Raw genomic sequence first — 26,363 nt, forward strand, 5'->3', positions numbered from 1 at the left:
CTGTTTTAATGACTTAATAGAAGAACCTGGATATGGGTTTAAATAGAGTGAAAAATGTGTCATGCTTAACAGTGTTTCGATTCGTGACGACAAATAGATGATTGTTAAATTAACCGCCCCTTTTTTATTGCCTTACATCAACAGATTCACTAAGCATCATTAATAACAATGTAATTCATAAATAATGTTAAATTACGCTGGAAAATATAGCTAAAAATTTTCACTCGGCCCGCCAACTTATTTTCTACTTGTCATTTGGCCCGTGGAGGAACATAATTGCCCACCCCTGGTCTACATCCATATCTTTTTTGTGTGTGTGGGATTGCATAATTATCAAGTATATATAGGTAGGATATAATATCACGGATCGAAGAAAATCTATTCTATCCACATCTAACCTCAATAAAAATGGAATCTGAATATATGCAATTATTATGCAATGGAATACAAGAATATAACAGTGAGAGTTACTTCAACAACCGCGTATTCGCGCTTCCTTCGTTTTGGTCGTGATGCGGCGTTGGCCCTGCGTATGCGATGTGAGCAAACCAATAATGCAAATAGCATACTTGGAAAGTATAGCGATCATCAATTTGAATAAAACATACCTAACGCATTTGTAATCTAGGGATATTTTTGAGTCAAATGTTAATAGCAACGCCTCACTACACCTTACATACCAGAGTACAGCGCACTAGTTGATAGCATGCAATGCCAGGCTTCCCACTGACTGATAAAGAAACCGATGCCATGATGTCCAGTCTAAAGTGTGACATGATTTATTTTAAAAATTGACTTGAGTGTTGTTGTATAATTTATACCATCATGGGGCGATGCAAAGTAATTCGTGATTTCTTAAAAATCTTAGTGGCCAGCTGGTTGAGATGAGATTTTTTTTAAAAGACCCTTTGAAGTCTTACCGCAATGTGATTCCTGCTCAGTGCTATGAATATCTCACCGGAAATTCAGTCTGACACGTGTAAACGGCGGGAGTAAATTGTAGCCCGTCGCCTCAATCAGTACCAGGGAAGTAGCTCTTGGTTGCAAAAAGGTTGGTGAACCATGTTCTAGACCAGAGGTCTCAAACACGCGGCCCGCGACGGCATTTTGGAATTTCAAGTATTCAACAATATATTCAAGTGTCATATATCTTTCTTAGATATAACAACTTAAAGTTCACGCTAAAACTGCTGTACAAACCACTGAAATATCAACAACCGTCACTATCACATCATTTTTGAAAGCTACCATGCGGTAGACCAGAGGTCTCAAACACGCGACCCGCGGGCCGCATGCGGCCCGAGAGACCATTTTGTGCGGCCCGCGACGGCATTTTGGATTTCGAAGTATTCGACAATATTTAACTACCAATTTTCTTTTTTAATTTGAGAACTTAAAATTCGCTCTAAAACTACTCCAGAAGCCTGAAACTACTCATCAAACTTCACTGTTACATCACTTCCAAAAGTTATCACGCAGTGGTAGATCAACTATTACGTGGCATTACTAGTTATGATGGTAAAACATAACCCGTTGATGATTCGTGACTGAAAATTGTGATTTGGGCGCGACCTTCTGTAGAATTACTCGTACTCGTACTCGTCGCGTCAGACGTTATAATCAGAGGACTTTGTGACTCGGAATGCCGTGACTTGGTACAACCACGGACGCAACAAACTATTAAACTGGTATGAGAAATAGTAAAATATCAAAAGGTCGTAGCTTGCGTTGCGTAGCTTATTTAGATATCTAAGCCGGTCGGTATGGCAACCGCCATTGACATTGTGTTGATGTATTTGATGTATATAGTTGGTTACATCCTGTGTCATCTTTGATACCTTTATATATTAGGCTTACCATACGTCCTCTTTGTCCTCTTTTTTGAAAGTGTCCTCGGAGTGATATGCCGTAAATTAGCACAGAAGTGACGCCCCGGCGGGTATTTCGGAGCATAAAACGGTGATTTTAGCTCTGAGCGAAAAGATGACCTTTTTTTTTTTTTTTTAGTCAACCGATCACAAAGCGGGAAAAATTAACCGGTTTTTGAGAATTCTACTCCGGTTTTGCAAGTTGCAAATTTCTCAAAAAGTGTCCTCTTTTTAGATTTCCAAAATATGGTAAGCCTATTATATATGTTATGATCGTCAATTAAATGTGGCGAGTATTAAGTAGTCGTAGCCTATACGCTTCACAGCTGTAACAAGTAAAACCAATGAATTCTTCGACGATTGCACATTTCTATTGCTATGGCACAGTATTCATTACGTCCAAGTTGTTATTGATCTGTTCCAATATTCGAAGGTAAATCTAACGCTGATTCTATTTCACTTTGGTAATGACATGATCAATAGACTAGTTATCAGGGGTAGGCCTATGCCCGAAACCCGGATTAGGCTGTACTGATTCAATGCTCTGATATCAGTTTAATCTTCGTAAAATTCTTAAATTATACCTATAATTGTTGCACGTCAAATGACCGCTAGCTGCAAAATTATAACGCGACAGCTTTTACGATGTCCTGATGCATTTGCTCTCTCGCATGGTGTCTACAACTAATTATAGCAACAATATTATTCAAATATTTTATAATGTGATTTTTTTCCTTGCCAGGCGTGAATTCACAATAGTATATCACATTTTCACGATGCGTGTGGAATGTCAGTCTGCAAGGTCCAGTCAAATAAACCCTACTTGAAAATACACTGAATTCCCTTATTATTCGTGTTGCGGCCCGCGGCGCCATTAAAAGTAGGAAATTGGCCCGCGAGCACATTTGAGTTTGAGACCTCTGCTATAGATGGACGCCAAATGCCCACGTTAGAGTGTCTACGCCAATTTCTGGTGAAATAATCGATTTAATCATATAGGCTTGGTATACGCAACGAAATTGCGAGTTGTCACTGGTGATGTCACGGGAATGCAGACATTGCCGCGCGAAGCGCGAATTTTTTTTAAAGATTTTCCAATGAATTTCGTGAATAATATTAGAAGTTTTACATATTACTATCAAACATTTATCCTTTCCCAGCCCATGGATGTGGTCATATTCACCGGTGGAATTGATAGAGGGGTGTTTTCGGAAATTGAGGGCAAGTTATAAATGATGATGCATCTTCGGGTGGGCCAATTGTTATTAGTCACTTTGTTGCATGCTGCTATTTCTCGACCACCAATCAGGATTGTCTGTATAGTTACAGGTATACACGATTTCGAGTTGGTATTTCTATATAAGGCGCATCATCTTCCTCTACTCTTCGCGCATAGCGCGAAGAAAATTTCAAGATTAATTAAAATCTATCAAGAAATCGGGAGTCAATTCGTAAATGCAAATTGCATATCGGCGGCCGCCAACACATACTAATTGAATTACATGTCCACGGCCGCACAAATTACCTTCTACGGCAGCATGCGGCCGCAGGTTGGCCACCCCTGCCGTAGGTCGTCATTGGTGGGAGTCTCTCTATCCACGACAACGACGGCTTCAAAAAACTTGAAGTCAACCCCACCCGAACTAATACCTCCCTTCGGTCGAAAAAAAACAGAATCCACTCGCGTACCACCTGGAAGACCTTCGCGTACCACCAATGGTACGCGTACCACAGGTTAGGAACCACTGCCTTAGAAGGTGGAGGGCGATTTATCACGTGTAAGTTCAAAACAAAACTGGACAATGAGATTTGCGTTGAGAGGAATTCGAACTGTGTGATTGGACATCCATTCCATGATATGCTTTTCGCCTGCGTTACCTCATTAAATACTAGAGCTATTTCTCCGGCCCGTCGACCTAGTCGGAACCTCTGAATGGCATCGAAATTAGGTGGAAGAAATTCCTGTACTGATTGGTTATCTGTTGCGAATCCAAGCCAGGTTTCAGTCAACGCCAACAAGTCACTGTCTTGAGAGAGTATAATCTCGACGTGAGCTTGTTGTTGATAGAGCGGCAGTTAAATCTTATCATCGAGGTCGTCTTCTGCTCTACACTCTCTTTCGGCAATCTCGACTGGCATATATCATGGTAGGTACGAGTAGCCTGCAGCGCCCAAGAACTTGCGTTCGGTGGTTGCTGACACGAAACTGGATGTGTCGAGGAGATTTACGTCCAGATCGTCTTCCGGGTGTGGTTAGATAATTCCTGTTGATGTGTAGAATCCTTTCAGGTTTTCACGTTTCTTTGCTTATTTTCAAATACGGTATTGAGTTGCGTAAGTCCAGTAGTTTCTGTCTATTTATCATTTTTTCAAGCTATCCTTTAACTATGCAGTTGGCTTGAAAACTTATGTCGTCGACGTGCAGCTAAAATAAAAGCGATTCCGTTCAATGAAGCCTTGATTAGGCTCAGAGCTCTGCAACGGACGTTCTTACTGCTCTACAACTAATCACGACCACGGGGGTTAGGGTTGTTCAGAATTGATCGACTTTCAAAATGTCGTGGTTTTCAGTCCGATTCCCATGCCTTATACCATAAAAACATATTCTAGGTACTTTTTTTCGTAATTCATCCCTTGCATCCGTGTGCACATTGAGCTGGAAGAATATCGGCTAAAAATAGGGGATTCCCCTAAAATTTGAGTGTCGCTATTCATACTGGGCTAGTAAAACGTCATATATAAGCTGGTTTTATGTAGCTATTGCGGTTGGAGTGCTACATAACCTCACTATAGAAAGTATTGTCAGTTCAGGACACCATTTTCATGTCCCACACTGACTTAGAACTCCTCAAAACTGCCTAAGACTGATAGTCATTTTGTTGGATCACCTATCCTACACTCCTCAACCCTACCCGAGATTGTTCATCAATTGCCGGGATCACCACGTGCAAGAATACAACTGTAAATGTATCATTCACTCACAGCCACATTATAAACATCACATTGTTCAAATGAAACGAAACAAAAAGGCAAAGAAACAGATCAACTTGGCAAATACTACTTAAATCAGGTCCGGATGAAATGGTTGCTTTAGAGAAATCGGCATATCTGTTCCCGTTATCTTCCACGGCTTGTAAGAGGCTCGCTCGCTGTTCTTTGTCATCTGTTTTGAAAGCATCAAAGTCGGTATTAGACTCAGAGGTATATAGCCTACCTCTGCGAAATTGTTCAAGGATTGGCATTTGCAGCAATTTAGCATCCATCGCTTCCTTCACTTTGTCAGGAATCTTTGGTTTAGCCGAGAACATTGTTGATACCACCGTTTCTTCGGTGAGATGCCAATGATGTTCTCGCATCTTTTTATATGCCACATCAGCAACTGTGAAATCGCACAATGAAAAGTCTGTCATGCCATGAAGGAATTTGAGATCAATATACTGTGAGTCACATACATTACCAGTTTTCAGCCAAGCTGGGACATAAAACAGGGTAACTTTCCAATGAACTCTTCAGAATAGCCCATTTGCTCTCTCCACATGAACATTTTTGACAGTATAGCACTTGACTCATCCATCCAGTGCTATTAGTAGCACCAGGCTTGCAAAAACGATTATCAATATATTGGGCAGCTACAATCGCCAAGGTGCCTGTTACACATTCTCTGTAGTCATTTATTATCAAGACTTCTTTCTGCTTTCCATTATACGGATTCATCAGTGGAATTATTTCTTGCTTAGCTTCATCAGCTTTGATCGCCAACCAGCTGCATTCATCAAACTGAAGGGTTTTAGAGCTTCTTAATTGATCAATATCTTTCCACTTCTTGGAAGGTATTAAAATCTGTGTTTTCAGGGCCTGTGGTCGCAGACCCAAACACACTTCACTTCCAGACCTCCCCGGGACTAGTTCATAAATATGATGGCGACAAGCAGAAGTAGAAAGTAGAAAACTTTCCTGTTTATCAATTCTTCAAGTAACAGAACCGCACCTTTATTTTTTCCATTGTTTGAGGGTGTTGTGTCACACACAAGAGCTCTGACATTATTTGTTAAATTATAAAGTTCCAGCAGTTCGAATGACAGATCAGCCTGTGCTTTTCCTGTAGCACTCCAGAGTTCGATTGCCAAGAAGTTTGCCTTTCTCAAATGCGTTGGAATACGCAGACTATGCCAGCACTGCCAAGGCCTCAAATTTCCCTCCGAAACGACCTCTAGTGAGCTTCGCATCCCAGTGCAATGCAATGTGGCAAGTTGATCTGTTTCTTTGCCTCTTTGTTTCGTTTCATTTGAACAATGTGATGTTTATAATGTGGCTGTGAGTGATTGATACATTTACAGTTGTATTCTTGCACGTGGTGATCCCGGCAATTGATGAACAATCTCGGTTAGGGTTGAGGAGTGTAGGATCGGTGATCCAAAAAAATGACTATCAGTCTTAGGCAGTTTTGAAATGTTGTAAGGCAGTGTGGGACATGAAAATGGTGTCCTGAACTGACAATACTTTCTATAGTGAGGTTATGTAGCATTCCAACCGCAATAGCTACATAAAACCAGCTTATATATGACGTTTTACTAGCCTAGTCCGAATAGCGACACTCAAATTTTAGGGGAATCCCCTATTTTTAGCCGATATTCTTCCAGCTCAATGTGCACACGGATGCAAGGGATGAATTACGAAAAAAGTACCTAGAATATGTTTTTATGGTATAAGGCATGGGAATCGGACTGAAAACCACGACATTTTGAAAGTCGATCAATTCTGAACAACCCTAAATTGGGGGTGTTCGGTCACATGAGAATGTACCTAAAGAAAGTGTTCGATTGACCGTACAACATTTATCGTTAACTGGCGTTTTAGACGCATTCAAGAAAATATGTGTTTTACACAAAACATGTTCTCCCATGCTCCGTATCACATCCTGGCATATTTGGAATGCACCGATATCAGATACCAGTGATTGTAAAGCTAGAAATATGAAAAACCGTTGTTGAATTTCCGTTTCGGAAAAATTTAACGATCCAAAGACATTTTAGACTAGTGATTCTGAACCTTGGGGGCGCGGGAGGCTGTCAGGGGGGCGATAAATTGACAAAGTCTGTATGAATTCTGACTAAACATGTGTTTCACAACTATTCTGAGAAGACGATTGTTGAAGATGAAAGTTATTTCGTAGTAGCAAGTAGTAATCGATGGGATATAATTGTCTTCTGAACAAGTCACACACAACGTTGAATGCGATAAGACACAATGCGATCTAATGGACAGATAGGAGGATTTCGAAAGACACGCACGCAGTTGCAATACTTTTATTCTAACACCCACCTCGGCCTAAAGTGCCCGATGTCGCAGTTCTTTTCGATGTTGATTTTGTTGAAGTCGCTGCCCTTTCTACTAATTCTTTCCATTCCTTGTCAGTGCTTTTATTCATCGGGTATTTTTCTGGGCCTCTTTGTCGCCGTAAGAACGGCAACAGCGGGGGAAGAGGAGCTCAGATAAGCCCAGATCACTTGGTACAAATGTGTTGGAAAATATAAGAACTTTCAATCTATTCAGAATTGCTTTGCGGGCCAGATGAAATCGTCTGGCGTGCCGGATGTGGCCCGCGGGTCATATGTTTGACACCCCTGATTTAGGGCAATTCCCAGGTGTCAGTCATTCATTACTCCATAGCTTTGGCAGTAGCCAAATGCTCGGTGCTCTGGGTAGCTGTTGTTAGCTGGCGAACTGCACTGCCCAAGACAGACTTTGATGCAATATAGGTTGCCCGGTTTCGCCCGCAATTAGGCTCCCCAAACACAATTTACTTTAATTCTAAAACTGATCAATTTTAGCATGACAGTATAGAACGACGCCGTGCTCTCTGTAGTCACTACCATTTGGATTAGTCTCAGTGCAACCTACCTTGAAATAAATTGATATGTCCTGTTCATTGTTTTTTGCTCTTTTCAAACAAGTTTGGGGAAATTTGTCAGTAATGTTAAAGACTCAACCACTGGAATGCGTAATGGCGTAAGACATACCATATGTACACTACTAGATCAGGGATAGGCACCTGCGGCTGTAGAAGGGAATATCTACGGCCGTCGACACCTAATTCAATTAGTATGTGTTGGCGGCCGTCGACATGCAAATTGAAATTACGAATTCACTCCCGATTTTTCGAGAGATTTTAATTAATCTTGAAATTTTCTTCGCGCACCGCGCAATTCACCTTTACTGCGTTTTTCGATTTTAATATAGTAGCGCCCTCCTCAAGCTGCGCCGGAATCGGAGTCGTGTGCACCTCACGAAAGATATTTGCTTATGGTACACTTGGGCGATTTCAATATATTTCCACTACCAATACAATCGACAATCCTGATGATGGGGGTTCAACTTAATTTGAGCAAATTTTTGATATTCATTGAAGATTTAGAGCAGGGGTGTCAAACTCAAATCGCTCGCGGGCCGGATCAATCAACAGATTCCAACATGTTCCTCGTGCTCTTGCTTTTCACTAGATTAAAAGCATAGATACATATATATTTACCTATTAGACTACTTTGGTGGACAGTCCTGTTTTGAAGCAGTTGGGCGACAATTATCGCCAACAGAAGGAGACAAGCTAGGCGTCTGAAAATAACTCGATTGGTTTTGGAATATCGATTCCGCGCTTTGTCACTGGTGATTTGCGGTTTATATCGCAGCATTTAGAATATACACGAAATGTCCTCCAACTGCGGTCGCCCTAATTTTTCCCAACTTTTGCAATATCTAATAGACCACTTTAGTGGACATTTGTTACTTAGGGAGACAATTCGCCATTTTGAATTACCAGACCATGACCATTGCTGTTACTGAGCTAAGGTGGACATTGACCTCGTATTATATGACAAGGTTCGGGAACAAGTTTCGTCAAAAGAGTCATTTACCAATGACAATCACTTTTGACGTCACTATTTGAAATCCACGACGTCATCCTTGTACGATATCGATGATCGCGATACATAATTCGCCGTTTGTTTGTTTTTTATTCATGGTGTTTTGACTAATTTGGTAGTTTTAGAGTATGCCTATATTCATTTTTTGATTCCGTATTCACCGACTTTTAGCACAGCCCACTCCTAGGCTTTTATAAATCACCGCTTACGCGGATCACATGACGACGAGGAGCCTAGATAAACCTCCAACACTTGGGTAGGAATTCTCGTGTCGTCCTCAGCCGGACTCGGACCAACAACCCATTGGTGTTGCAGGTGTGGATTATACCAATGACCACGCCATTTCACCACGCACATATTTGCGTTTGAAAACTGCTGTGAAAATACGGAACATGTGTCTTTATAAGAAGCAACAGTTGGCCATGCTGCAGATTAGATCACCAGTTCTCTACGGCTAGTATGCAAATAACTACGACATTCAATAGCTACCTTGCTGCGATAGCAGATCTCAGTTACCATAAAATAATAAATATATTCATTTATTATAATCGACCCTAATATCCATCGGAAGCTTCTTGTTTCATGGACTTGGAGTGTATTAGCAGGTATAAGGCAATTTTCGGCTTAACGTAAGGCACACTTTTTGATCAATTATTACTAGTGCTGCAAGACAGAAACCTTCGAATAAAGACCACTTTAACATGTCTCTACCTCCTATCTCAGACTCTCGTCATGTTATAGCCGCTTCAAATCGTTACGGATTAGCTGGAAATTAGTCCACTTCATTAAAATAACTCCATTAAAGGGTGGTGGGATAATTTTTTGAAATTCAGGACGACGAAAATGAAATGAGCTGACAAGCAGGTAAAATACGGGTAAATATATTTCTCCAGTGATAGTAACATGTATTTTTGTCGGACCAATTTAGATTTCATGAAATCAATCCCAGTTATGCAGGGCACACCGATGTCTCTCTGCCTTGATTCGAAGTTTTTACTGATTGCAAAGTCGCCATTCCTAAAATCTCATCCACAGAGACATCAATTGCATTCCTCAGCAACTCAGCGTTCGAATATTTCTCTGCCACTTGACATTGACTGATCCAGGGCGTAAATGATGCCGATTGCAATTGAGAATGGGCTATGCCAATGAATGGTATTTATGAGTTGAAAAAGCATTTATGGTACTTCACTTAGGCGTTGATACTAGAGCTGTGTATGTGCTGGAAACTTTGCGAGCTTCAGGGAAACTAAATGGTAACCCACTGAGCTTATAAAGCACATTAGATATTTTCTGGTCTTTCAATATCACCAGAACCCCCTTCTTGTCATGAAGTAATAAAAAACATTGGTGATTTAACACGATATATGGATACAATTAGTTATTAGATGGTATTCACCGAATGTGGAGGATGACATGAAAAAAGGACGATGACTTTTGATAGGAATAAGATCCGTCACGATGCCAATTAGTCTTATAATCCGCCTGTAAGAGTACTATAGGAGTGCTGCAGAGCAAATGATAGAATATCATAAATATCAAATTGTAGCGTGAAGGAATCCACCTTGGACCGATAAAGAATATAGATATTGACTATCTCTTGAAAAATATATTTACCCGTATTTTGCGTGCTTATTGTGGTCGTGAATTTCAGTGTGTAAACTACTCTATTGGAAAATTATCTCACCATCGTTTTAACGTGTCTATTTCAATGAAGTGGACTAATTTACAGCTAATATGTGTCATCAATTTCTTTCATTTACTGGCGATGTAGGCCCTTGTCAAGATCAAAACAAGTCCAAAAGACATCCCTGCCTCTTCAGGCATAAATGAAACACGATTTATGGTCATGTCGGTGTGACGAAATTGGTCACCGTAAATACTATTATTTCAAAAATGACCGAAATTTCCATTTGACTGGCCTCGGCTTCTACGCAGCGGGAAATCCAGCAAACCTAACCGAACATTCGCCGCATTCATAGACACGCCTAGATCTCCAATTCAATCATGCTCGCTAGTGAGAGCGTGGCGAGATAGCGTATAGTGGAATAATCCACAACAGCAAGACCAGCTGGTTGCGGTTTCGGGTCCGACCGAGGTCGACTCCAGAATTTGTACTAAGGTAATAAAGGTTTATCTCGGCTTCTACGTAGCATCTCATTCATTGTCTTATGAAGGTAAATATGGCATAAAAAACATCGGCATGGTGTGAAATGTGAACAATGTAGTCGAGCACCGTGAATATCAAACAATAACGACCAAAATTGTTGGGGTACGCTATATTGCGGCGTGAAAATTGCTTTCATGAATCGCATCGATCTGATATCGTCTATGTTCACTGTTCATACTTTCGCAGTTGAAACACATTAACCTAGATTTACCGGCTCGGAGTCGAATGAATCTTCACTAATCTATACTAAAACAGTCAGAGTGGGTTTGTTGATGCAGCCATCCACCAGTAAAACCAGATTCGAAATAGTGAAGTCATGTATAGCCTAATATTGACCTTGATACCGATAGATTTCCTTCATGTGTAATTTCGTAACTAAAGCTATATTTGTCGCCAATACTACGTTGAATACGCGTTTTGTAAGGTATCATAAATGTTACGGGTAATAACCCTGCCCGATCAATTATAATTACAATTATCAACATGGCCAAAGCGTCAAACCCTGTATAAACCAATCCCAACCTATCTTCATTTCGAATTGCGAACCTCCTTGATTACCTTGGCGCTTGATGGGGTCATCATCATTGTAACCGAGGTATTGCACGCGACGTAATATGATTTAATAGGCTCCAGGCTCCGCCCATGTCTGCAGGCCTGTGCTTCAAATCCCGCACTGATCATAAATGTCATAAAAAATAATTCCGGATTCCAGCCATTCACTTATTAAATTGTCAGCTTACTCTAAAAAAACACTGCACACCAAATTTGGTTCAATTCTAACAAGCATAGGACTCCGCAGATCAAATTAGAATTTTTAATTTATCAGGTAAAATTTAAAAAAAAATCAAATTTTTCTGCCAACCCCATGAAATCGTTGAGCTGTTTTCAAAGACGATGCAAAACAAATTTGACTCAATTCCGACCAGTAGAAGCGGAGTTATGTGAGTTTTTCGATTATAATCCTCGGATTATCCTGGATCGGTGGATCATCCGAGAAGTTCACGTTTTTCATAGGCGGGCTATCCGAGGTTCCGTCTCGGTCGTTCACACCACTGGGCCATACGAGGTACCGCTGCGTTCGTCTTCGGGCCCCGCGTAGACCGATACCCGATACGATCGTATCGGACTTTCAGCCGACTCGGGATCGGCCTTCAAAAAACAGTGTATAGCGCTTTTTTCACAGTTTTTTTAATCACCGATTTCTCGCCAACCGAATATCGTAACCGGATAAATTTGGTACCGGCAGACGCGTAATTCGATTACGATTCCAAAGATGCCCGGGAAATGGGGCTGGGACGCGTAGAAAAAAGTTTTCTTCCAAAAACTAGTGATTGTACGCCAATACGGGTTACGCAATTGGTTTTCTGATGGGTCGGTATCAGAACAGATATCGAAATACCGATCGACAACCGCTGGTCTAAGGGGTTCGACAGAGTTATCCCCGTTTTCCTCTCGTCGAACCGAACGCGATGATATCCGATTCAACGGCTTGGGACCCGGGGTTGGCCCGGTATTGGCGTTTGAAAAGTCGGTTTTTGTCTCCCAAAGGCTACCGAATTCGCAGAATATACAGATCGATCAGTAGCTTAGGAATAGCCTACTTTTATCACAAAAAATTTAACATGCCGCCTTTCTTACAGAGATAGGCACAATTCACAATGTTGAATTAGGTCGATGACTTTAGTATTGTATACGTACGCGCGACCAATTGCGTGCCATCAACTGGTAAGGTCTCATGTCCGCTGTCACCGAGTGATTGAAAGATTAGTTTCAGCGTATTAGCAGGTTATTGTAAATGGACGTTACTTTGGACGATGGACTAGCAGATGATGTAGAATGATGCAGAAGATGTATTAGCACCTCATGGCCCTAAAGTTTCATGACAAGTATATTAGCATGAATCCTATAAACACGAATTTTATAAGAAAAGTTTAGGATGCAAACATGCGTGAATGAGTTACTTCCCAATCAGTGTTTTCATCGAACGATTCGTTCTGCGTATTGAAGAGTATTCCACATAGATGCTGAATTCTGCGTACAATAGCGTATAGATTTGGATCGCCACGCTGACTCCATTTCCATGACAAAAAGTGAGTATTGAATATAGAACGCATTTCTCTTCTGTTGTGTTATATTTCACGCGAACGGGTAAATACTGGACAGGACAGTCGCCAAACGGATACTGCAGCCTATGATCTTTCCCTCACTAATTCAATTCATGTCGTAATAGATTTTCACTTCGTAACGCGCTTTCTGATACATTTTTAAACGTCTATGTGAGTAGCAACGGATTCAGAATCCTCCTTGATAACGTGTTCACATAACTCAATTAGTAAAATGTTGACTGCCCGCTCAATATATCTGAGAATATTTTGATCGCGTAACGTTAACTTTATATTGTTTCCCGATTAATTTCAAATAATTCAACTAGATACTGATGAATATTGATATTTATAAATCGTATTTTAACGCTGTGTGAGGGAGCATATAGTTACGATAACATCTGCCTTTTCGTTTTATTGATTCGTTGTAAAATTCAGTGTGTGGCCTATTGTAAAGCTCAATCTTGATGAGGCAACTTATCATGTTGCATTTTTGTTTTGCAATTTACTGGAGTTGTGTATCATCTCCAAACGTGTGTACTTTGCATGTAGTTAACAATTTGGCATTACATCGCTGCCTTGTTTTTCAGCCACTGCAAATAATCGAGACGTTAAGGTAGCTGGGAAGACACTCCAATGAATTTGCCGTCACGCAATTCTGTTCAATGCGTGACCGATAAGTGCCTGCGGAGGCTTCATTATAACCAGACGCAAATGTGAATATCACTCCCTAGTCTGCCATAATGAGCAACGATGATGACGTTATACCCTCTGATCACTTCAACATCAGTCATTCAATATATATAATGTTGCCCTTGCCTTGACTTGAACAGACGGGGGCCGTAATCGATACCCGAATCAGACTGCTTCTTACCTTGTTTTAATATAAGGAAACTAAAATATCTGTACCCATGGAAAGTATTAATGTAACGCATATAATGTAGGATTGTGGGTTTGAAGCCTATACTGAGCTTTGTACCGGCGCTTCATGCGAATCCGACACTCTGAGTATTTATAGCTGATACCACAATATGTTTGATAGCTGTTTGATTTGACATTCTCCTGTCGCAGCATTGTGACGTTATGAAATGCCAAACAAGTCAACTAATTAACTATTTGCACTTGGCTGCTTTCCAATCCTATATCGCCACATTTCAGCCTGATCATCAATATTTGTTTATGTTAGCTTTGCAGAGTCATTTTATCCTTGTATGTGATGACGAATAAACCAGCTCGATTTTTCAATCAACACTGCTGCATGGTATGAGCGGATGACATGAGCTACTTCAGTTGAATTTATTGTTAAACGTACGCTGGGTTGATATCACACGTTTTCAACTATGCGTTTCTGGTGACGATGATAGGGTGATTACAATCATTTATGGAATTGCTACAAACTTACGAAGGTATGGAAAGCTGATTGAGGTCACATGGTCCGTAGGCCGAGAATTACGACGAGATATATTGTTATCATTAGCACGTGTTACTTCGCAGACGGTAAAGCAGTTTCTATGGCGATGCTAGTCGGTGCTAGCAACGAAACTGGTGTGGATGCGGAAAGGGGATGATTACACCCGCGGCTATATTAGATCACATTTTATATTCATCTGCGTTGACTACTGCACTCCGAGCAATATATTATTCTTGTATAGGGAAAAGACATTAATCCAGTGACTGTTACATAGCATCACGCCTCACATTGATACAATCAAGAATCATATATCTATCCGGTGACCGCCAACTTTGACCGAATGTAGCACTTTTGACCTATGTAATTTCAACTCAGATGCGACCACGTAAAATTTTGTATAATTAATGATTGATTCGGTCAATAGTATTGATAATTGCGTATATATTGCTATAAATTTTGTATCCTCTCAGTCCACGTAATCAGATTTACCTGTAGAGCTGAGTGAGGTATTGTCTAGGAATATTCAGGGCACGTAATTAATAATTGAACAAATGAACATAATCGGGCGGGCCCGTTGGTGCAATTACTTAGCTACACATGCAAGTCCAATGACTTGATATATTTAATTCGTTGCCGAAATGGATGTGGCAATGCCTGGTACGTTGGAGAAACTGGTCAACCACTCCATAAGAGAATGTCAGCATCGACACGACATTTCTAAATGCAACAGATCGAAGCCTGTCGATGAGCACTTTTCTTCAGCAGGACACTAAGAAAATGATATGATAATCAACGTATTGGCCGGGAACATCGAGAACTCAATCATGCGCAAGGCCACAGAACAAAAATACATCGACATATTTAACATGTTCCATCAAGGGCTAAATATAGATCGAGGCTCCATGTCACATTACACCATGCGAAGCTGCAGTTGATATATTCAGCGGGTGTGCATTCAATTACTGCTGTAAACACTCTATCAAATCTCATTTTCAGTGCCACAACTTGCTGTAGCCGTTTAAAATATGAACTTCGAGTTTCCTGTTTATGACGTCATAAATGTACACATTTTTCTGATCTAAAAGTACTTTTGTCTATGATGTCACAATATGCGTATATGTTTGGATTCAAAATCTTTTGCGTTACTTTCACTTTAACACCTGATGAAGGAGCGGCGCTCCGAAAGCTCGTATAATAAATATATTTATTACTTTGCAAGTGGACGTTCGATAAGGTGTGAAAGCAACCAAGATCTTATTATTATCTATATCGTCTGCTATCGGTTCAACGAATTACTTAGCTACATGTTGTTATTTCTTGACTTCATGCGCGCTATGTAATCAAAAGATATTTAACTCGCCTATATGTAGGCTACTAAACTAAAAGAAGCACACGATTCAAAATTGGTATTTCTTCACTGTCAAACAATTATTTGGGATGAGATGTCATTTGTCATGTGAGGTCCAGATTGTCACGACATGAATATTCGGCGCCAGCAATTTAGGCACCCGGACAAAGACATTTTTATAACGAAGTTTACGGTCTACATAAGGGCAATCCTCTTTCGGATAATGCTTTCTCGCTGACGATATTTTTGGCACACTTCTCTGAGACCCATGTTGGCCCAAACTTCATATGTCTTCATACATCGTGGCGTGTTAATGGCCAACCCTTAAATGTCTACTTCCATAAATGATGCGTATTTATCGTGGAGGAAGGGTGGTTGATAATCAAAACATTTATCTACATGAAATCGCGCCCAGCGCGAGAAAGATTAAAAAGTTGCAAAAACTTTCAAATATAGAGCGTATCATTAATGTTCTTCCACGAAATAATTTTCGACACCCTTCGGCACCCCCTCCCAAGTGGGGTAGGATTATCTGTGTGTGGCGGAACTGATGGAAGGAATGGGGGGGGGGGGTAGCATAGCAGTGCTGCGCGCCTCTGTTTGATCTGTAAATCATGGGTACAATCTCCGGGCGGGTTAGACGTAAGATTCGAAAACTGGTATCCACGGTATCCGCTGGTTGGGATAAAAATAAGTTTGTTCGCTTCCTCTCTCACTCTCTCTCTCTCTCTCTCTTTCACTCTCGCTCTCTCTTGAGCATTTGCAAGGGAATCCTTTCTTATTTGTACGATCAGAACAACAACCCTCCTCGGTTTATCTTGGCTAATTCTTTGACAAAGACATGGCTTTGCGAATGCCAGAAAAGTGAACAGTGAATTGCAAGGATAGGCAACTGAAACACAGCTGAAGAGATCAAAATAGAAGCCAATCACCTTGGCCATTATTAGGCCGAGATGGATGCTAGATTGAAGACCGCGCGTGCTTGGTAGTTTCAGCATTATCCTCTCTGTTCAATATGTCGCAATGCATCTTTTGTACCGCATTGTACATTGTCTGGCTTGAGCGGAAACAATAATTTGAGCTAAATTAGAAATAAAAGTAGGGGGTCCGCGGAGGCTCGCGACGGTCCAAAAGGGGTCTGCAAAGACAGAAGGGTTGATAATCACTGACATAAAGTATATGCCTTCTGCTCACAACTGACAGAGCATCTTCAAGCGGTCTTGACACAAGCAAATCAACGACCTATCAGCTCGACATATCGGGTGCGGGACATACTACAGAATATTTATCATGCTATAACCAATACATATATTTGATGGAGTTATATTAAGGTAGAGCAGTGATTCTTATTAACAATATGTATCACGCGTGTTAAACAACAACATGTAACAATGATATAATGCCTTTTCGCCTTTGTTAAGAGCTAACCAGGGCCCAATATTAGGAGTCGACATCAAAATCGTACGACCCGCGGCGTCTACCAAGATCGCAACTAGACTTTATGTCGAGTCATCTCAATGGTAGTCAGCATTTTTTATGTCGCCATTTTTTAACACAGTGTATAAAGGCTTAAAATTCCTATATATGCGGGGATGCTCTTAACTGAGTAATTCCAAAAGAAAAACTATCATGTATGCAAAGCGGTGTCATTTTATACACGCGAAAAGTGGAAGAAAATCCCCCCTATTGGTTGTCGACTTAATGCCACTTTTCAAAATACGGGGTTTATACAGGGGTCAAAATGTCGCCATTGTAACTCGAAATTCCTGCTACTTCCTGGGTTGATTTCTTTTGTAAGGGACAAATGAGGGACCAATAACCGTGGTCCCAAACGGATTTGCTTGACAGACGATAACAACTGAGGGAAAAATGTCGCCAAGAATTAGGGGGACACAAAATTGTCTCCCAATTTTTTTCGTCCCCCAACTGCCACAAAAATAAGTACGATTGTCTCCCAAAGTAGCCTAATAGGTAAATATATATATATATATATATATAATACACGGATCATAGGGTTTTAAACGTAGCAAGTTGCAACACCTTTATTTGCGAGCAATTGAATTTGCAAAATACAATGATTGTCTGGTTGAATACAGATAAGAACCGCTATAACAGTGGCTTTAACGACGATGTAAGTTGGCATATTCTATGCTACCTGTGATTTAGTCCAAATCCCGCGTTAGCCCTGCATATGCGGTTGTAAAGAATACAAGACATTTAATTGCAAACGCGGACGTTGGAATTTGGTTTATTCTACGATTCAGGTTTCTCTCGTGTCCGGGCATCTATTGGGTCGACACAGTGACACAGCAGTGCGACCATAGATAATTCAATTATATATTTGTGCAACTAATATATTTCCATGTAAACTGCATATACCGGTTCCGCATTGGCAGTTTCGCTTCTGTGAATCACTACTTTTTGTTCCATATTTGTATAAAACTCTTAACTTAGTGTGTACTTTCTGCCTTCTTGGAATTGCATGCCGGTTTCACCAACTTGTTACTAGTGGTAAAGAGTGTAACCACAAAAGCCTAGCCGGGTGGTTATAATGGGGCTTATGAACACGGAAGTATTTCCTGCAAAATATCTCATCATTTGATACAAATGTGTTGGAAAATATAAGAACTTTCAATCTACTTAGAATTGCTTCGCGGGCTAGATGAAATCGTCTGGCGGGCCGGATGCGGCCCGCGGGTCGTATGTTTGACACCCCTGATTTAGGGCAATTCCCAGGTGTCAGTCATTCATTACTCCATATCTTTGGCAGTAGCCAAATGCTCGGTGCTCTGGGTACCTGTTGTTAATAGCTGGCGAACTGCACTGCCTAAGACAGACTTATATGCAATATAGATTGCCCGGTTTCGCCCTCAATTAGGCTCCCCTTATTAAACAAAATTTAATTCAATTCTAAAACTGATCAAATTTAGCATGGCAGTACAGAACGACGCCGTGCTCTCTGTGGTCACTACCATTTGGATTAGTCTCAGTGCGACCTACCTTGAAATAAATTGATATGCCCTGTTCATTGTTTTTTGCTCTTTTCAAACAAGTTTGGGGAAATTTGTCAGTAATGTTAAAGACTCAACCACTGGAATGCGTAATGGCGTAACACATACCATATGTACACTATTAGATCAGGGATGGGCAACCTGCGGCTGTAGAAAGGAATCTCTACGGCCGTCGACACCTAATTAAATTAGTATGTGTTGGCGGCCGTCGACATGCAAATTGAAATTACGAATTCACTCCCGATTTTTTGGGAGATTTCAATTATTCTTGAAATTTTTTTTGGGGTCCACGCAATTCACCATTACTGCGTTTTTCTATTATAATGTAGTAGCGCCCTCCTCAATCTGAGCCGGAATCGGAATTGTGTGCTCCTCACGAAAGATATTTGCTTATGGTACATTTGGGCGATTTCAATATATTTCCACTACCGATACAATCGACTATCCTGATCGGGGGTCAAGAAATAACAGCATGAAACCAAGTGCCTAATAACAATTGGTCCACCCAAAGTTGCATTATAATTTATAACTTGCCCCAAATTTTCGAAAGCCCTACCTCCATAAACTTTACCGGTGAATCTGATCACATGGGCTGAGAAAGGATAAACATTTGATAGTAATATCTGATACTGCTACCATTAATTACGGAATTCATTCGTGAATCAGAAAAATGTTCGCGCTCGGCGCGACAATATGCGATCCCAGCTACTACTCATAACATAGCCACTCGCGATTTCGGTGCGTACAATAGGTCGCTGTGAAAAGTAGAATAGTCCGGAGTTCACCGGGAATGGATACGGTATTTTGCGTCCAGTTAGTTCATTACGGCTATGCCCTGGAATGCGGCCTTGAGCTACATAGGTAATTGAAATGCGGCTGTGATTAGCAAAAAGGTTACCCACCTGTGTATTAGATGCTGTGCTCTCTTTGACATGACGATAAGTGCGCGGGGACAGGGGGCGCAATTTTTTGGACCATCGCTAAGGGGGGCGCGTGTACAAAAAGGTTTAGAACCGCTGTTTTAGACTATGCTATCTTTACATGAGCTTCTTCTCTTCATTCCTTCCCTGCAGTAATCGCCGTACACAAAGTGATAGGAAGTTACAATTCACGTGATTCCCATCAAAGATGATATTATTACTTTAAAATTCGCACTTATCACAAAAAGGTTCACAGTGTAGAGCAGTGGTTCTTAACCTTTTTTCTTCCAGCGCCCCCTTTCAAAAATTATCGTGCTCCAGCGCCCCCCAACTTCATATTGTAAGGAATGTAATAAAGACAATGAGTAAGAGGGAGGGTCGTAATAGCACTTCGTCAACCCCCCTAAAACGATTGCCTTGCGCACCCATAGCGTGATAAACTGAACCTCTGAGGGCTTCGCCCCCACGAGCCCCATATCGTGATTTTGATGGTCAGCAAAGTTTGTGTGGCCTGGTCGCCCTAGGTACCAAAATTTTCTATAATGCATGAATGGAAAGGTGGTAATTACATATATAACTCGGTATAAACCTTTTATCCTCTCAGCCCACGTAATCAGATTTACCAGTAGCACTGAGTGAGCTGTTGTATAGGAAAATCAAGGGCACGTAATTGATAATTAAACATATTCGGGCGTGCCCGCAGGTACAATTATTCGTTACCAGGGCCGTAACAGCACTTCGTCAGCCCCCCTCCAAACAGAAAACGTTGGTCCAGGGCCCCCATCGGGTGATAAACCAAACTTCCGGGAGACTTCACTCCCAGACCTCCATTAGGCTGTCCGCTATTGGCTGATAGCCTATTAGGTATCTACATTGGGTGTCCATTTACTGAGGCAGCTATGCTCGCCTAGTCGCGCAAAGCGCGAAAAATTTCAATAATTAATGATTAAATTGGTCAATATCATCGGGAATTGCATGTAAATTGAGATCCATTTTGATCCTCTCTCTGCTCATGTAAACACATTTACCGGTAGAGCTGAGTGAGATGCAATGTTCCCTCTAAGCTGCGCACGTGCGCAGTGCTGACACGGTCTCTGCGCACAGGAAATCTACGTTGCGCACAACAAATCCGAAGTTATTACCTTTTTTTAGTCGTTACGCACTGTCATCCAAGGGTCAGCGCAGTGAGTTGTTGAGTGTGCGCAGACTCATCAAAACTTGAAGCGAACATTGTGAGGTTTCTTGAAAACTGTAGGGCCCGTTACTAATAATTAAACATGTTCGGGCGGGCGAGGCCGTTGGTATGACTTCGTTGCATGATGTTATTTCGTGACCCCCTGTCTGCAATATCAAAAAATATAGAATCGCTCAACGGGGATATCGCCCAACAGGAATATCCCTGTCGCCCAATTGTACTAAACTAAAAGACGCACCAATTTCAGATTGGTATTTCCTCACTGACATATAATTTTTCCCTGCCAGATGGAATTCGTCTTCTGGGGTTCGGATTGCCAAGACAGGAACATTCGGTGTCAGTCATTTAGGCGCCCATGGACAATCAAACCTATATGTATTTTTAAGGCTATATGTAGCGAAGTTTTTGGTGTTAATTTGCCCTGAATACTCATTAAGGATAAGTCCTATCACCACATCATCTACTGCAAAGCCATTTTTTCTCCAGCGCCCCCCATACCGCCCCCCTGAGCCCAGCGCCCCCCATATCGCCTCCTGAGCGCTTCCGCCCCCCTTCAAAGTCGCCAGCGCCCCCTGGGGGCGCTGTGGGCAAGGTTAAGAACCACTGGTGTAGAGCCTACCTAGATTCGTTCGTCAATAGTAACTCCGGAATATCAAGGTAACGACCGGGAACCGAATAATCGTAAAATTCTATGTTATTGAACCGTAACAAGGTGTCATAAATAATATTATTGATTTTCTTACAATTTGCGAAGGGTAATTTTCCAGTCAGGCTTGCATATAAAACAAATAGTATTTTGAAGCACACCTGTTCTGAACAGATGTCCCCGAAAAAATAGATATTGCTATTTTACGTAAAAAATCTTCGAATCGTCTAATGATGGCCACTTACTTTCGAAAAAGCAAGATCGAGACTATATTCGCATTACAAGTAGAGGTAGTATGCGCTGTCAAACCCTGAGGCAGTCGTTATTCGAATTCACTTTCCAACACGATGAGTTGTTCATCAAAGCGGCCATATCACAGAACGACATTTGGGCGAGATACCAGAACATATAATTATCCTTGAGAGAAGGAAACATTACTTGTAGAAAAATTTTCATTGTAACACGTCTTGAATAGGCATCATGCTTAATTTTGATATTACGGTCATGCGCCAGAAGTTAGACGAACGTTATATGTAAAATAGTGAGAATACTGCCCGAAAGTCAAGCAATCGCTCGCCCAGACTTTCTTGCGTGGACGCCGTCCATTGATTTCATCACCTGAAAATTATACATGAATAAGAGTATTGTATGACTTTCTACTTTGCATATCATTTGAATTAGTTAATATGGTAATTCAAGGAGTTATTAGCATTTATAAATTTTCAGGTCATGATTGACATTTGAAAATTATCAAAGAAATATGATTATAAAGGCCTTCTTACGATCACATCTGTGTTAAATGCATTTGAATTCAGAAAACATCTTTAGTTTCAGTTTAATAATTCCTATTTGCAGATAACCTTAAAAATGAGGTGTTTGAAGTAGGGGGCTTCTATTTCTGGGCTCCTTGCAACTACAAGTTTTTGCCAGACGCGAAGGAATTTTGTTCAAACGCAGGTGGTTGGCAGCACGAACCCAAAACAGAAGAAATAGTGGACTATATGAAGGGGGCAGGCCTGTAAGTATTAAACCTATCATCTGTGCAACATCGAGAGTCGTTTTATAAAGATGTTCAAAATAGCAAGTTGCGGTTAGGGCTAGGGATCAGTTCAGCGCATACATGCATTAATATATCTGAATCGTTATTATAACAATCCTTTTTCGAATTTTCCACATTTAAATGTCTCGCTATATTGTGTGGGGAATACAAGAGATTTGAGAATACACATCACCATCACAAAATGTCATTTTACGCTAATTTAAACCGGGTTGCTATATTCATATAACTGTTCCGTTCAACATAAAAATCACGATCATTCAGCACATAGCCAAGCCTCTGGTTGGAACTATTTTGTGATAAAATTTAGTCTATTTCCAGGAGTAACGAAAAGTATTACCAAGGTCTCGAAAAAATGGATGGCGCCTGGACGTGGCTTCGGGGAAATGTGTGGGACGGAAACAATCCAATGAGGTGTGCTTTTGAAATTTCCAGGGGCCCCCATATATCTATAAACGCGGCTTCTGGGAGCTTCGCCCCTAAGACCCCCAACCCTCTAAATACAACTATTACCTATATTACATGTCTATATACTCCGTCAACGTTTATGGAATGTTTATGCTCTATGTAACTATTTACTATAAAATCAATCACAAAGTCAACAGGCAACTGTATCATTCAAGTTCAAGATGTGATATTCATGCGTGAAAGTTATTACAATTAGAGTGGCAATGGAAACTCAAAAAGATAAAGTTCATACTTCTTCAAGGAAACGATAACAGGATTGCAATGACTCGAGACGTGATATTTTGGTGACTCGACTTGGCTCAGATCAAAATATAATAATAGGATTGACATTTGACTCAATTACAACCCTGAATGAGACCAAGAGCTGATCGATCACTAAGGTGACCAAACAATGAAATTGATAGAACACGTACATAGAATTGAACCTTCCAATGACTGAAGAAAATACTATGACCGGACAATTGAATTGATGCATTTAGTAGTTCAAAAACGTAGAAATTAAAATGATGATGGGAAATATGACACCGAAAGTAAAAAAGAACCACTAAACGGAAACTATTGGCCTGGTGTAAACTTACCAAAGCACTCGAAACATCATGATTCATGAATACTCAAAACAACAACAAAAACTAACAACAATGACTTCCCTTCTTTGACAAGATGACTCAACCAAGAGGAAGTAATGGTCATCAAGAATTATTACTGGATCACTCAACAAGGACTATATTTCTACAGAGAAAGAAAAATTATTTATTCGTAACAGCTAACACAGAAAACGTACCTACGGAAAAGAACAAATACCGGTATATTAAAAATCACCATTGGTCCCAGAAGTGACTTAACCAAGACATATAGTTTCATGTTTATGGTACTGGTCATAAAACAGTTTAGCCAGACCACCTCGTCTAAACGTCTAAAGATAAAATAGAAGAAGCTCTTGAACCTGACAATAAAATGAGGTGAGGGCTCAGACCCAGGCTCATAATAATTTTCAAAATCAAGTCATATACAGCGTCAAATTCAAATATTGTTGGTGCAACACTGTCCACACAAAGATTGTGATCGCCAGTTTCGAGAGGAGCTGAACATTATCCAAATCTCCAACTTCTGCCTACAATTTAGGCTACATTGCTGTCACAACTTTGAAAATATATATTTAATAAAAACTCATTTTCAGCATTCTATGTTATAATAGCTTCCATGTCATGACTAGAGATGAATATATTTAATTTTACAAAAATGAGAGGGATACTCAAATAATTTTCGTTAGCAATGAATTTAAACTTGAGTGCCGTACACAAAAGAGCTCACTTGTAACTTGAATGATATATTAGATCAACTTCTACAAGATAGTTATGTATGACCTACCAAAAATTCTATCAATATTACGATTGAATGAGCCGGAAAAGCTTGTTTTTTATCATGCGCCAACTTGAAAAGCTGGATGTTGAATTTAAAAACTTGAAATTGTGATGTAGGCTACTCGGATATATTTCAAAATCACTTGATCCAAATTCCTGTCAAATCTAAAAAGTGAAATAAATCATTATATTTTTATGGCTACTGACATGGAGTTAGCCTATTACTGAAAATGAGTGAGATGCAGCAATCACTAAAAATATATACTTACTGTATGCACTGCAGTAGTTTTAATGGTATTGTTAATTTAAAGCACTGAGAAAAAGGTTTAGAACAGGGGTGGGCAAACTACGGCCCGCGGGCCGCATGCGGCCCTCCACACCGTTCTTTGCGGCCCGCGAGAGTATAAAGAAAATTAATGAAAATATTGATAAACTGCGTACTAAAAATCGAATTAAAGCTGGGATTCGATTAAATTTTTCTAAGTATATTTCACCATGATAATCCTAAGGCAGTGGTTCTCAAACTGGAGGCACACCCCCCTTGAGGGGGTAAAAGCATCTAAAGATGGACGCGAAGCTAAGCTCAACTAAAAATATTTTTCGCGCTTCGCGCGACTTCCGTCCCATTCATACTGGTTACTCTGTATTTTAGTCAGAATTTCATATTTCAAAATCTCCCATCCACAGTCGTAACCTTCCATGCCATAAAACTATCCGTTAGGTTTGCTAGCATCGGTTGCGTTTTGTGAAATTACAATAAGCGGGGCGTGAGCTCTTTACCATCATACGGGGGTGGAGTGGCGTGTCTTAAAAAGTTTGAGAACCACTGTACTAAGGTGAATACTGCGTATAGAATTTTTTATGTTTAATTTCTGGCGCGACATCCCGATCTCAAGGCCCCCGCCGGTTGAAAGGTTTCAACTGCTAAACATCACAGAAATCCTCAACGAGAATTGCATAATTCGGATCACTTGTGTGATTACAGATTGGCCAATCCAGTTTTAATTATTTCAGCGATGTGCTTATAACACACGATTCGCGCGTGGCTTAGGTATATTCGTTCTCTGTGTGCGCAGAATTAGGGTATTTATATTTTATCTACACATAGTAGAAGCGTGTTTAAAGCTAACATGGTTATGATGCTGTCAGTATTGTGTGTCTTGGAGTTGGAACTGATCCAAAAGTGGAATTAGCAAATCTATGAAGGGATCGCTGCTCACATATTCAAATTTTATTCCTGTTCTGAGAATCGGAACAACCTACTTTCATCTCTATAGTTCTGACTAATTGGTTATTGTGGTCGACCGGCCTATGAAATCTCGCGACTGTTTCTGACGCGTGTACGATATCATCAAAGCAAAGTTTAGATTGTTTTAAATAAGCATATATATTATCTCCTTGTCCTCACTATATAATCAAATACCCATATTGCGTTTTTGGTTTATAATCCCAATTTTATATAGTGCGGCCCGCGAATGGATTCAGTTATTGAATGCGGCCCGCGAGCTCAAAAGTTTGCCCACCCCTGGTCTAGAATATTATTTAAAATATCATGAAAGTGATAATCATTCACGACAAAATTTCACGTTAGCGGATGCGATCGCATCTCTCGCACAAATCTCTCCTAAATACAAATTAGAAGAAAAGGAGTAGCAGCCGGGTCTTCAAAATTATGTGAATACTTGGTGAGTGAACAGTGCGATACCAAAATCTGCAAGGATTCTGGGCGGGGTACTCAATTATGTTAATAAACTGGGTCGCCTTCAAGAGCATTTTGAAGATTTTCATCTAATTACAAAATGAATAGAGTACGGTAGTCAAAATAAAACATGCACTTTTAATCGGTGCAAACATTAGATCATCGACCCCTCTTTACGACAACATAT

General features: G+C 40.5%; 3 protein-coding genes across 3 annotated transcripts in view; 1 reads left to right on the forward strand and 2 right to left on the reverse strand.

Moving 5' to 3' along the window:
• LOC145437976 (uncharacterized) overlaps positions 1 to 26,363 on the forward strand; it is a 574,293-nt gene that overhangs the window by 108,008 nt on the left and 439,922 nt on the right. The window lies entirely within an intron of this gene.
• Positions 1 to 26,363, reverse strand: part of LOC145437899 (uncharacterized) — a 63,406-nt gene that overhangs the window by 28,811 nt on the left and 8,232 nt on the right. The window lies entirely within an intron of this gene.
• On the reverse strand, positions 4,712 to 5,327 carry LOC145438393 (uncharacterized). Its single transcript, XM_080315795.1, has 2 exons — positions 5,083 to 5,327; positions 4,712 to 5,031 (listed from the first exon to the last, which is right to left on the reverse strand). The coding sequence occupies exons 1-2, from the start codon at positions 5,276 to 5,278 to the stop codon at positions 4,847 to 4,849; spliced, it is 381 nt and encodes a 126-aa protein (XP_080171921.1). The 5' UTR covers positions 5,279 to 5,327; the 3' UTR covers positions 4,712 to 4,846.

Source organism: Botryllus schlosseri, chromosome 4 (assembly GCF_051294905.1).
Source record: "Botryllus schlosseri isolate E-star chromosome 4, Bs_hap1, whole genome shotgun sequence".
Lineage (NCBI taxonomy): Eukaryota > Metazoa > Chordata > Ascidiacea > Stolidobranchia > Styelidae > Botryllus > Botryllus schlosseri.